Source organism: Myotis davidii, unplaced genomic scaffold (genome assembly GCF_000327345.1).
Source record: "Myotis davidii unplaced genomic scaffold, ASM32734v1 scaffold238, whole genome shotgun sequence".
Classification (NCBI taxonomy): domain Eukaryota; kingdom Metazoa; phylum Chordata; class Mammalia; order Chiroptera; family Vespertilionidae; genus Myotis; species Myotis davidii.
The window spans coordinates 12,548,817-12,561,058 of NW_006293779.1; the positions used below are offsets into that span (position 1 = coordinate 12,548,817).

The 12,242-nt window shown below is 41.2% G+C and overlaps 1 protein-coding gene across 1 annotated transcript in view; it reads left to right on the plus strand.

Moving 5' to 3' along the window:
* NBAS (neuroblastoma amplified sequence) overlaps positions 1-12,242 on the plus strand; it is a 189,893-nt gene that overhangs the window by 35,423 nt on the left and 142,228 nt on the right. The window contains exons 12-14 of the mRNA XM_006767606.2: positions 2,231-2,299; positions 4,986-5,114; positions 11,278-11,341. Of these exons, the coding sequence (XP_006767669.1) occupies positions 2,231-2,299; positions 4,986-5,114; positions 11,278-11,341 (262 nt within the window). The remainder of the gene's footprint in view (positions 1-2,230; positions 2,300-4,985; positions 5,115-11,277; positions 11,342-12,242) is intronic.

Below are 12,242 nucleotides of genomic sequence, written 5' to 3' on the forward strand. Positions count from 1 at the left end.
TGCTCCAGGCAATAGAAGGTGAAGGTAGGAGCCCTCCGGGACTTTCTGCTCTGGAGAGTACAGCTGTGTCCAGAACTGAGGGCGATAAGCCGCACAGGTGCCAGGCAACAGTTCAGTTCCTGGGAGGAAGGGAAGAACCGGGCTCAGGGGTCCTTTGTATGTTGTTTGGCCATTGTGCTTGGAGGTCTTGAAGATTTTCTTTAGCTTTGAATCTGATAGCTTGCCTAGGTTATTTCTTAGAGTTGGTTATTCTGGGTTAATGTTCCCAGGGTACCTCTTTCATTGTATAAATTCAGATTTTTTCTGTTTCTGGGAAGTCTGTTTGGATTATAAATTTGAAAGTGATTTTCCATAGGCCTCAGACCCTTTGTTAGTTTCCTTTGTCTGGCTCCCTGGGCTCTGTAATGTTTTTCATTCTGCTTTTGCTCACCACCAGGCCTTGAAGTGGGCCTGGGGTGGGTGTGGGGGTTGTGGGGACATGACAAGAGCAAGTGAGGTGACACCCTGGGATTTGGTGATTTTTCTGTTTCTTCTTAAAGTTATTATGAAGATTGGCTGTCCTCAGTCTTCAGTTTCAGCTGTGGCGTGGTTTTTATGTAGAGTTAGTTTTCCTTTCTTGTTCTTTCTTGTCATTGGAGAAAATGTTGGGAGCTACGCTGTCACTAATGTCTTCAGGTACTCAGTTCTGTTAGGAAAATTTTAACTTCCACAAACAGTACAAAAAAAAGCCTTTTTCTTTGAAATTAAGTACAATTCACATTATGTTAACCATTAACCATTTTGAAGTATACAGACTGTGGCATTTAGTACATTTATAATTTTGTGCAACCATCAACTGTCTAGTATCAGAACATCTTCATCACGGGCAATCACTAGTCTGCTTTCTGTTTCTGTGGATTTACCTGTTAGTGTTTCATGTGAATGGAATCATGCCATATGGCCATTTGTATCTGGCTTCTTTCGTTTAGCATAATATTTTCGAGGTTCATCCAAGTTGTAGCATGTATCAGTATTTCAGTCCTTTTTATGATTGAATAATATTCCACTGTGTACATATGCTACATTTGTCTATCTGTTCTTTAGTTTATGGACATCTGAATTGTTTCCATTTTCTGGCTGATATGAATAGTATTTCTATAAACATTGTGTACCAGTATTTTGCCGGAAGCCGGTCCATCCTTGCTGCTTGACACAGTCGCTGCAGGGAAGAAAGATCTGCACAGCATATGTTTCAAGGGACCTGGCGTGTATGGTATACTGTTCTTAATATGAAAGAACAATAGAGTAACCTTGGAATGGAGATAAGAAACGCCCTAACCTTTGGAATAGAATGGATAGGATTAAAATCAACTGGTATAAATACAGATGTAACAGGACAATACAGACCAAACCCGGCTGGAGAAAATGGTGAGAGAACCTGGCTAGGCTGCTGATCAACTGAACGCTGTCTCAGTGTCATTCCCTCTTTGCCGACTCCATCCACACCTTTGGGAACCCCTGGACCTGCTGGGGCTGGGCCCCAGCAGTATTTGTTTGAAAACATCCATTGAATTATTTTGGGTATATGCTTACATGGAGTTGCTGGATCCCATGGTAATTCTAAGCTTAATTTTCTGAGGAACAGCCATACTTTTCCACAGCACCGTACCATTTTATATTCCCACCAACAATGTGCTAGCATTCCGAGTTTTCTACATCTTCAGTGACACTTGTTAGTTTCCATTTAAAAAATTATACCTATCTCCCTCTCTTGCTTTTATAAATATATTAAATCTAAAGACCAAAATAATCTTGTGTTATTTAAAATGCTGGTTTCTAAATGATGATTACTTTTCTGGTATTTTTCATGTATAGAATTAATTCCTTAATGAATGAAGTTTCTGTTGGAAGTTTTGATCTTTTCCATAGTCAGGCTAGGATAGAATGATAACCTGGGCAGTGTCTTTGAGTAGAGCTAGGAGTAGATTCCAATTTGCATAGATTGTATTACACTTATTATGTATGTATTTAAACAGCATTTGATTATGGATGTATTTGTAAGATTTACCGCTTAGTGGATTTTTTTTTCCAGATAAAAACTGTCTCACCGATATCTCTGACACCTATCGATGATCTTCTTAACCATTTCTTTAAATACTAGATTTGCTATCGTTTTCAGTTTATGATAAAAAGGACTTTTTACAATGAGAAAATATTAATCTTTTTTGTATGATGTGCCCTTATGCTGTAGGTACCGAAGACACTGGGATTATTAAGGATGCTAAATGTCAAGTTATACAGTCACCCAGGACAAGAACAGGTAACTCACAAGCTTAACCTGTGATTCTCAGATACGTTCACCAGTGTGCCATGCAGGGCACCGTTGAATGAACCTTGAATGTCACAGATCTCCCTCTGCATGTTCTCTTAATTGTATACTCTGTGGGCACATGCAGCAGTGAGACTTCATGGAGGTGTTCACTGAAGATTTGTGTATTTTACTATTTTTTAAAATCCCTGCGGACATTGTGGTGTCTCGGGACAGATTCATAAAATAAGCTTGAACATGGATATTTGTTTAAGCTGGTTATTGGGTCCATGGGTATTCATTATACTATAATTTCAACTTTCGTGTGTGTGAGAGCAAATTTCTACAACAAAAGGCTTCAAGAGGAATGATAAGTTTGCAGTATGGATGTCATAGTATCAAATGAAACTAAGAGGATCAAGAACCCACCCCATTAAAAGCAATTGTTCCATTTTACTTAATACAGTTATTGCTTAAGTGCCTGCACAGAAAGGAAGGAAAGGAGGGAGAGATTAAATCAAAAGAAAATTGTGCATGTTCATTCATTATTTTCCTGATCACAATGCTGTTGTAAATTGCTCATATTATTGCATTCAGTATACATTTTTCTGTTATTATTAAATAAGACTCATAAACTTTCTCCTTGCTTTGAGAGCATTTTTAGTGGAGTTGTTTAACGAAGCTTTGGTAATTCCTGGGAGCTACCATATAGATCACACGTGACTAACTATTTTGATGACAAAAACAGTAAAAGATACCTGATCATGATTTCTACGGAGGAGCATGCCTGTGACTACTAGGAAGGCATGCCCAGCTGGCAGTAATTGTGATGCAGCAGAAGTGACATGGACTGGTGTCAGAAACTGCACCCTGTTCAGGTTCTGCTGTCTGCACTGAATGCTCTTGGGCTGGTGTCTTAACGCTTTCAGGCCTTCAGGTTCTTCCTTTGTAAATGCTAAAGCAGGGGTCCTCAAACTTTTTAAACAGGGGGCCAGTTCACTGTCCCTCAGACCGTTGGAGGGCCAGACTATAGTTTAAAAAAAAGCTATGAACAAATTCCTATGCACACTGCACATACCTTATTTTGAAGTAAAAAAACAAAACGCGAACAAAAGCAAGATTTGTATTTGCATGTGGCCTGCGGGCCGTAGTTTGAGGACCCCTGCTCTAAAGGATGGTGAGAGATGCGTCAGCTCCTAAGCATGCAGGCTTCTGAGGCTCACTTGATGCCAAACCATAGGCTTATGAACTAGAGCTTTGGGAGGAAGATGCCGGTCCTCCTTCTAGCCATGCCTGTCTCCATCGCACGGAAGGGAGGTGCAGTCAGAACTTTGCTGGAGTGCTTTTGCTTCTGTTGCTTTCCTTTCCCAGGCATCTGTATTTTAATCTTTCTTATATTTAGTTTTGGCTTTCTTGGGTAGAGCGTTCTATCCAGGTGAGGTGAGATTGGAGGATGCCATCTTCAGTGAACTTAGCACATCCTGATGTTTTCTTCTATCTACTCATCCAGCAATTTCCTCACTTCCTCAAATTGTTCTGTTTGTTGATGACGACTAATGTAGATAACGTGGTGAATTGAGTCAGATGTCATTCTGGATTTTTAGTATAGTCATGTTTGGGTTTTGGTTCTGTAGCTGATATTTGGCACTATTCTTGAGCCATCACAGGGAATGGTGGGGGCATGACCCTCCTAAGGGCATGCATGCTACCTAGTCCCTCCTGATTATTGCCGTCTGGGGATGGGGGCCCTGTATTGCCAGATTTCCTAAGGGTTCAGGAGAAGTAAGGTTCTGGGCTGCCATTTTCAGGTCTCTGTTTTAGTCTCGAGGGTAAACTACCTCAGGCCCTGTCCTAATCCATGCTGACTGGGAAGCAGATGTCCGGTCAGTGTGTTGGGTTCTTCTGAGTCTGTTGTCGGGGGTAGACAGGTGATATCTCTGCTTGTGTGGTTCCTCTCATGGTAGCTAGGCAAGACTGGTTTTCTCGTGGGAAAGGCCTGAGATGATTTGAATGAGTAGGACTTGAAAGATACGATTTTCTCTGTGAACCATGAGGTTGACCATGTAAAATCAGTGTATACATGGTTTCTCTCCTCTGTGGCAACAATTACTGGCAGTCTTTAAATGGGGTAATTGCCAGCTGAAGCATTCATGGTGCGCCCCAAGTTAAGAAATGCCTCCCTTCCCCCAGCTGCCGTGGTTCTGTCACCCTTGGGTCCTCTTCTCTTCTGTCTCTCTCTTCCTTCTCCTCCCTTTCCTTCTCTTCCACGGCATTATTTGTGCCTATGATGGATAGCATATTCCAGACATTGTGTGCAGATAGAATTTTGTAAAGATGTGAACCCAAAATTCAAGAAATTCATAACCTACGTAACATCAACCCATTAAAGTTATTGAGAACTCATGGTAGTTGATGTGTGGTATTAAGCAATATTTTTATAATGATATCATATTTGGTTTTTGGGTGATATGTAAATTATTACGCTATAAAACAGATGTAAAAGTCCTCCCGAAGGGTAAGAGTCCTGTTTCCATATGCCGGAGCACATTTGTAATGTCACGAAGCTGCCGGAACCCTTAATTACGAGAGATCACTGATGGCACGGCACCCTCTGAAGTGTGTTATTAAGTTCTGGAAGTCATTTCTGTCGAGCTACAAGCCTTCGCCCTGTCATTAATGTCGTGTAATTTCTGTGCAGGATGGGATCTTTAAGATGAGCCTCTCTCCAGACGGGACCCTCCTTGCAGCCATTCACTTCTCAGGGAAACTAAGCATCTGGGCCGTCCCATCCCTGACGCAGCAAGGCGAGTGGAATCAGAACGAGCAGGTACGTCTCTCAACTCTGATCTTAGAATGATTCTCGCTGAGGGTGAGCACTGGTGATGCCGATTTCATTTTGTTGATATTTTACTGTAGTGCACTACATAGTTTATTCTCATCATTCCAAACTTTAGTTAAGTTACATTATAAGGGTAGTAGGACAGATAAAAACAGAGCAGCACTGTGTACTGTTGTTAATTTCCAGCATGGTGCACTCCGAATGCGGAGTGTAATCTGTCCATTAATTCTCCATTTCCCCCCTTTTCTCATTCCAGAAATACAGAATGGAGATGTTAGTTTTTTTTTTTAGCAAAAGTCAACTAATGTGATTAAAGCTTTGAAGGGTCAGTATTCTAAAAGCATTGCAATTCTTCCCAAATCTTGCAACGCTAGTAATATTGGACTGACTTATTGGCTAGAAGGAAATTATCACTCAAAAGATGGATAGTGAAGATATTGAGAAAGATAGAGCTGCTAACTTTTTAATGTCTTACAATGACAGGTTTTTAAATGAGTTGTTTAGGAACAGAATCAACATCAATTATAAATTAGAATCATGACAGGCAAGTGAGGTCAGCTTGTGAATGCCATGTATTGTGGTAGACTGAAGATTTAAAGAACATCTTCTCAATGGCACACAGTTTATGTTACAGAGCTTTTCCTTCTATCCGGGTCATTGTACATGTCAGCACTGTAAGGGCTAATTTCCCTCTTTCACTTACCAGTCCCCCTTTGCCTATGGAAATACCTTGTCACCAGCTTTGGTGGATAGTTTTGTAATTTGAAGATTAGAGCATTTTCCCTGAATGATATGGAGTGATATCTGTTTTGAGAATTCTTTTAAATTTCATTTCACCAGTTAAATTGCACTATTGAAATCATTCTTAATGAACTAACAGCATTTTTTTTTCCAGATTAGTAGAGGAAAAGAGAAAGTGTACATTTTCTTTACTCTCTTCACTGACTTAATTTACTCATTTTTGCTATTTAGTTCTTTGATATTTTTAACACAAGTTTAGGAAGATTATGTTTCCCCCTTAGCTCCTACCTTGAATTTAATTTGGTCTGTGCATCTCTACCACTCTCTCTCACTTACCGAGTCTACGCTTGTTCTAAATGGAAGAGGTGCTCATTGGTCTTTGTCCTCGGTAGCTAACCAGAAGGGACAGTCTCTCTCCTGAAATTATAGCTAATCTGACTTTATGTTCATGCTAGAAGTGGAATTGGGTCAGCTCTCAAAACTGGTCCTTTAATGATTGTGTTTTAGCTAAGCATGCCAGAGAATGGGGCCAAAAGGTGCCTGTATTTTACATGGTGGTAAAGTATTCAGCTTTCGTCATTTGGGAAGATCCTGATATTCTGTTTTATGCGGGAAATTTTACATTTGGGCAAATTTTTTCTTAAATGGCGAAAAATTTTAATATTAAAGGCATTTCCCCTCTCCCTGACTTTCTGTTTTCTTAAATTTCATTCACCTAATAGAAAGCACACTTAATATTTCATCTAGTGAATACCCTAGGACAGTGATTGGCAAACTCATTAGTCAACAGAGCCAAATATCAATAGTACTTCTTCAAAATAGACTCGCCCAGGCCGAAAACCGACTTCTGCGCATGGGCCACGAAGTTTCAATTGCGCTGTGTGCACCTGCATGTGGTATTTTGTGAAAGAGCCACACTCAAGGGGCCAAAAAGCCGCATGTGGCTCGCAAGTCGCAGTTTGCTGACCATGGCCCTCGGATGTCATACATGAAGCATAAGAGCTATTTGAGCAAAAACCCATTAGTATGCTTTTTGTTTACTGAAATTCTGGATAGTCTTTTTGTGTGCATCTAAAGACAACTTACATCTGTTGACCTACGCTCATCTTTTTAATATTTTTTTGGTCTTAGTTGCCAATTAATGCCACTATAATCCATTACTCTTTAACTCATGTTATTCACTAATTGGAATTTTATAATGATTCTATTAAAATAGTTTAAAAATCTTGAAACTCAGGAATGAATAACTAAGTATCTCAGTAGTTGGACTAGGTCATCAGTAAAGTAATGGGAGAGGAATGGAAGGGCATTCAGAAATGGCAGAGCAGGTGTATGGTAGAGGAGATGACATCGGGCTAGAAGTTAGTCTCTAGTGTAGAAGGCGTTGCTGTGGCCTGGTTGACCTGGGGTACCTCAGTGAGCTTCCCTTTTACCTCCCGTGGCTGGGATCCAGGGACCTCAAGCAGTCTGCTTATTTCCTGAGCACTTGTCCCCGGGTTAGTCTCAGGTAAGCAGTGGAGCTAATGCCCATGCTCTTTCCATGACCATGTTGGAAAACAAATGCATTTTAAAAAGGTCGGAAAAAAACCCTGTTTATTAGACTTTATTTATTGGATGATCTTTAAAAGAACAGACAATCCTTTCTTTCGGCAAATGTAACACGGATCTCTTCTCTCCTCTCAGATATGTTGAATTCTGAGCTAGTTAGTATGTCCCAGGCTCTAGAATAAATAATTGAGATAGCCTGTCATTGCTAAACCCTTAACTTTATAATAACATCCACAGCACATGCTGGGGTGGGACAGGAGAGGAGGATGGTAACTCTGTCCCGCAAAGGGAGTCTGAGCACCCAGACATTGCTCAAGTCTCCCACCTGTGTCCTGGGGGTCAGTCACATTGGATTGGGCATTTTAGATTTGGCCTTTGATATGCGAAGGAGTCATTAAAATCTAGCCTGCTGGAGTAAATGCTGTAAAGCTTGTAACAGTACTATAAAGAGTAAGTAGCTACTATATTCATAACAATCATCATAAAATAAAGTTCAGCGATTCTTTGAATCTCTACCAAATGCCAGAGTAGAAAATGCAGTAAGTCCCAGTCCTTGCCCTTAAGATGTTCACAGTCTTGCAAGGGGAATGATAAACAAATCAATAACATAACAAGTTAATATTATGAGGAGATAAGCTCAGAGGAAAGGCACATCAATTCAGTTGATGGTGTCGGCAGGAAGGACTATTGGGCATAAATAGCATTTGTGCCTTAAGGGTTGGCTGTCCAGAGAGCAGTTTTCATCTGTTTCATTTGCTTCACAGAAACCCTATTAAGTTAAAAATGGGTTTATACTCATTTTAATAGATAGGAATAGTGCTAAATGCGGTGAGCTTAGGTCATTAAATGTTAGTTTTAGAATTAAGATTTCATTTTGACCAGGCCCTGTGACTTCATAGGGCACACCTTTTTTCAGAGTATCTTCTGATAGTGCTTACATGGAGACATACCGACCTCATCTGAGCAAAGCAGGTACGAGCTGCGGGATTGGTGGGAAACGGGCAGAGAGCCCGTGCCATTGACAGAATGCCTCCCCCTGGAGCTCTGCGCCTCCCTATGTACAGACACTGGAGAGGTGATGTTAACATGTGAGACACGTGAACAGCTTCTCTCCCTCCGCTAGCCATTGTCAGGTGACGCTGGGCCAGCCTCGCAGGACAGGGCTCTGCCTCCCTCTGTGGCTGCCCTGGAAAATGAGTGCACAGGCCACTTAGTTTAACACGTGAAGCGCCCAGCCTGTTGTGTCTTCTGGACAGAAGGTATAGTGTCAGTCACCAGTGACTGACTGGGCACTTGATGTGTTAAAATAGATGCTGTGACAATGCATAGGATATAGCTAGAGCTCGTAATTTTTCCTGCAGCCTTGCCTGAGAAGAACTGATGTTACAGTTGCCCTGTATGAACGTAAACTCTTCTACCAAACTGTGGGTTCAGCTCCTCTGGGCCTTTCTTTCTGTCATGTGCAGCTTTAGTAGGTTTTATGTTGTGCTTTGATTATTTTCTCTATAAAATCTAATGATTAAAGATAGCAGTGCCAGTGCCTGTCTGATTTACTGCTCTCTGGGTTTGACTTGATTCAAGACTTTGGCTTTCATTGTCAGTACGAAAATCCATCTGGCTGGAAGTCTGCGCGTGGGGAGCTTTGTTCATCTCTGGAATACAGTAAACTGCTAAGTGATTCTCATTTCAAACACTTCCCATATGTTATGTTTATATATTTACATCTCATTTTTGGCCTTAATTTTTCTCTGAAGAAGTTTTATTACTTGCCTCTTTGTTCTTCCTTAGACATAGTAGACAGAAAGCTTACCTTTTTCATTTCCGTTTTCTTTTCTTTTTGGCTCATAGTAGGTAAGGACTAGTGTTGTTAGATGGATGAGTCAATGAGGGATGAGTAAGAAGATGACCATTCAGGTGCTGAATGTTGGTACAATTCACAGCTGATTGCACGGCCTCACTACTGTGAGCTCCTTGACATAGATTCTGCATATGCGCTGCTTCCATGGGGTCTAACATGGGGCTTGGCATGTTAAATGTTAATAAATGTTTGCAGAATGAATACACTTTTGAAAGGTGGTTTTTATGTTGTCAGAGGCAGGGGCTTCACTATATTTAGCTTCTAGCCATTAAAAAAAACAGATAAAAATTCTTACATGTGAAGAAAATGCTGGTTTAGTCAACACAGCCTTTCTATACAAATCTATAACTGTTTCGTGGGACATTCTTCTCCAGGCGACCACGACGCTAAAGTGAGGGCACCTTAGGCTGTTTGCAGACATGTGGTAGCAGGTCATACAAAGAGGGGTAACGTGGAGATTCTCTTCAGAACACATCCATGTGGTGCCAGGAGTGAGTCCCCTGCTTTGCTCTGCTTGGTCATGGGAACTTGGTGATCTGCCCTCCGAGCACCAGCCTACTGAGTGTGTACCACGTGTCTAAAGCATGGCCAGCTCACAGTTCTCTGCCTATAGAGCGTGTGTCACATGTCTAAAGCATGGCTAGTTCACGGTTCTCTGCCTACAGAACGTGTGTCACATGTGTAAAGCATGGCCAGCTCACGGTTTTCTGCAGAGTCCTCGGAGTTGAAGGCTGATGAGGTCAACCAGGACAATCTATTTCTTCCCTTAGTATATAAACTTAGCCTTCCTCTCCCTCCCCCAAATAAATGTAGCCTTTTATGGTAAAGTTTAAAGAATTAGATCTTCTGTTCTCAGGGACTATTCTGAGTGACGTATTATAGTAGTAGAGGGTAGGAAGTTCTTTCAAGCCATGGAAAGAAATAGCAATTTTAATAGTGTCAGTAGCTACTGATAAATTGGTAATAGCATATATATGTTTACAGTGTTATATTAGGTGAAAGCATATCTCTCTATCTCTATCTCTGTATAGCCATATATCTATATCTATATATCTATCTATATCTAATTGATTTCAGAGAGGAAGGGAGAGGGAGAGAGATAGAAACATTAATGATGAGAATCATTGATCAGCTGCCTCCTGTGTGCCCCTTACTGGGGATTGAGCCTGAAACCCAGGCAAGTGCCCTGACTGGGAATCCAACCTTGACCTCCTGGTTCATGGGTCAATGCTCAGCCACTGATCAACACTGGCCAGGCATGAAAAGCATATTTGATTTAAGTATAGCATCACTTTTTTAGCCTGGAGTTTTCAGATAAATGCCCAAATGATTCTTATTTTGGGACGGGTCTTTTTCTGTACTATTGTAATTCTGAAGATTAAGTAATTAACTGGGAGCCAAAAGGGAGTCTGATAGTGGTGTAATTGCAGTTGTTTTAGGATATCTGAGAGATAATGATGTGTCCTTGCATCCACAAAGGTGGGTAGAACATTATGTTGCCGTGTGATTAGAACATGAATGGACTCAGTTTAAAGATTGCATGCTTATATACTTAACTTAGTAGATTTTTAGTCATAGACAGAACTGGATTGCTTGGAGGTTGTGGAGTCCAAGCTCAGAGCCATGGAAGCTGAGCCTGAAGGGGTTGCTCAGTGACAGTGGCCGGGGTCGGACTGGTGTTCCCAGGGGCACGGCTGTGCTCCCGTCTGTCAGGGCGAGTGGGTGTGAGTGTGTGCAGAATCAGTCGTTAGTGTATCTTGCTTCCATTTGTGTTAGTTGTATACTTGCTGTCTTACTGGTCTTGTGCATACTGTTTTCTTCAAATTCAGTCCCAACACCCAATGTGCACATTTTAAGTGTAAAAACAGTTGCTTTTCAAGCGTAAGGAGAGGAGATTTTAACTAGGTGAATAGAGAGGTCAAAGGGAAGCAGCGCCTTGATGATGGTCTCATCCCTTTCTCACACTGCGGACTCAGCAAGTCATATGAGTGTTTTCCCATGTAGCCAGGGTACGATGACCTCAATCCCGACTGGACACTCTCTACAGAGAAGAGGAAAAAAGTCAAAGGTGAGTCCTGTGAAATATGATATTTAAACACCTTAAGAGACTCTGATTGTATACTAAAGGTGCTCTTTAGATGACGTAATGGATGTAGGGGAGGGAACAAATCTTTTCTTTTCATCCTCTTGGGTTTTTGCTGAGCCCTGAAATTAGACAAAAGACAGTAACAAGATGGGCAGGTGACACTGTCTTGTGCATTGTAGGATGTTTAACAACATCCATAGCCTCTATCAACTAGATGACAGTAGCACCAAAACTTCCCTAATTGAGAACCACTGCTCTACCACCGCCTTGGCTCACTTCTTTCCCATAGCGTTTCTAGAGAACCAAAACAATCCCTCCTAGTCTCCTGTTGCTTCTATCCTAAGCCTTTCCGTGTTTCACTGTCCCCAGCTTTAATAAATGTACTCTCAAAATCACCTGGACTCGTATTGTGAAATCTTTCCAGCACAAAATCAAGAACAAGAGGAAAACAAGTAGAAGCCCAGTAGCATGCACAGGGAGCGTGCCTGTGGGAGCACCCCCAGATGAGGAACTCCAAGGCTTGGTTGGAAATTGGGCTTCTATTGTGTCTTAGAAAAGGGACAATACATTTTAGAGAAGTGATAAGACAAAGGAAAAGAACTTTGAGTTTCTTGAATTCCTTCAGCTTAAAGTATTTATGTCAAAGTGGCATGTTTTGGGTCGGCCCTTACCCTGATCCCCTTCCAAGTGTGTGAGGCAGTCAGCGTTGAAACCCATCATACATTTGTCTTGTATTTTTAAAAAGGGTATAATTCTCGTATTACTGTTTGTCTGAAAAGTGATGTATGAATATTTTCCAAAGTATTTTATTACCTTGATGATTTGTGCACTTTGTACCCACCTACCTTTTAGTTTGTTATGCTGAAAATGTGAAATAGAGTGC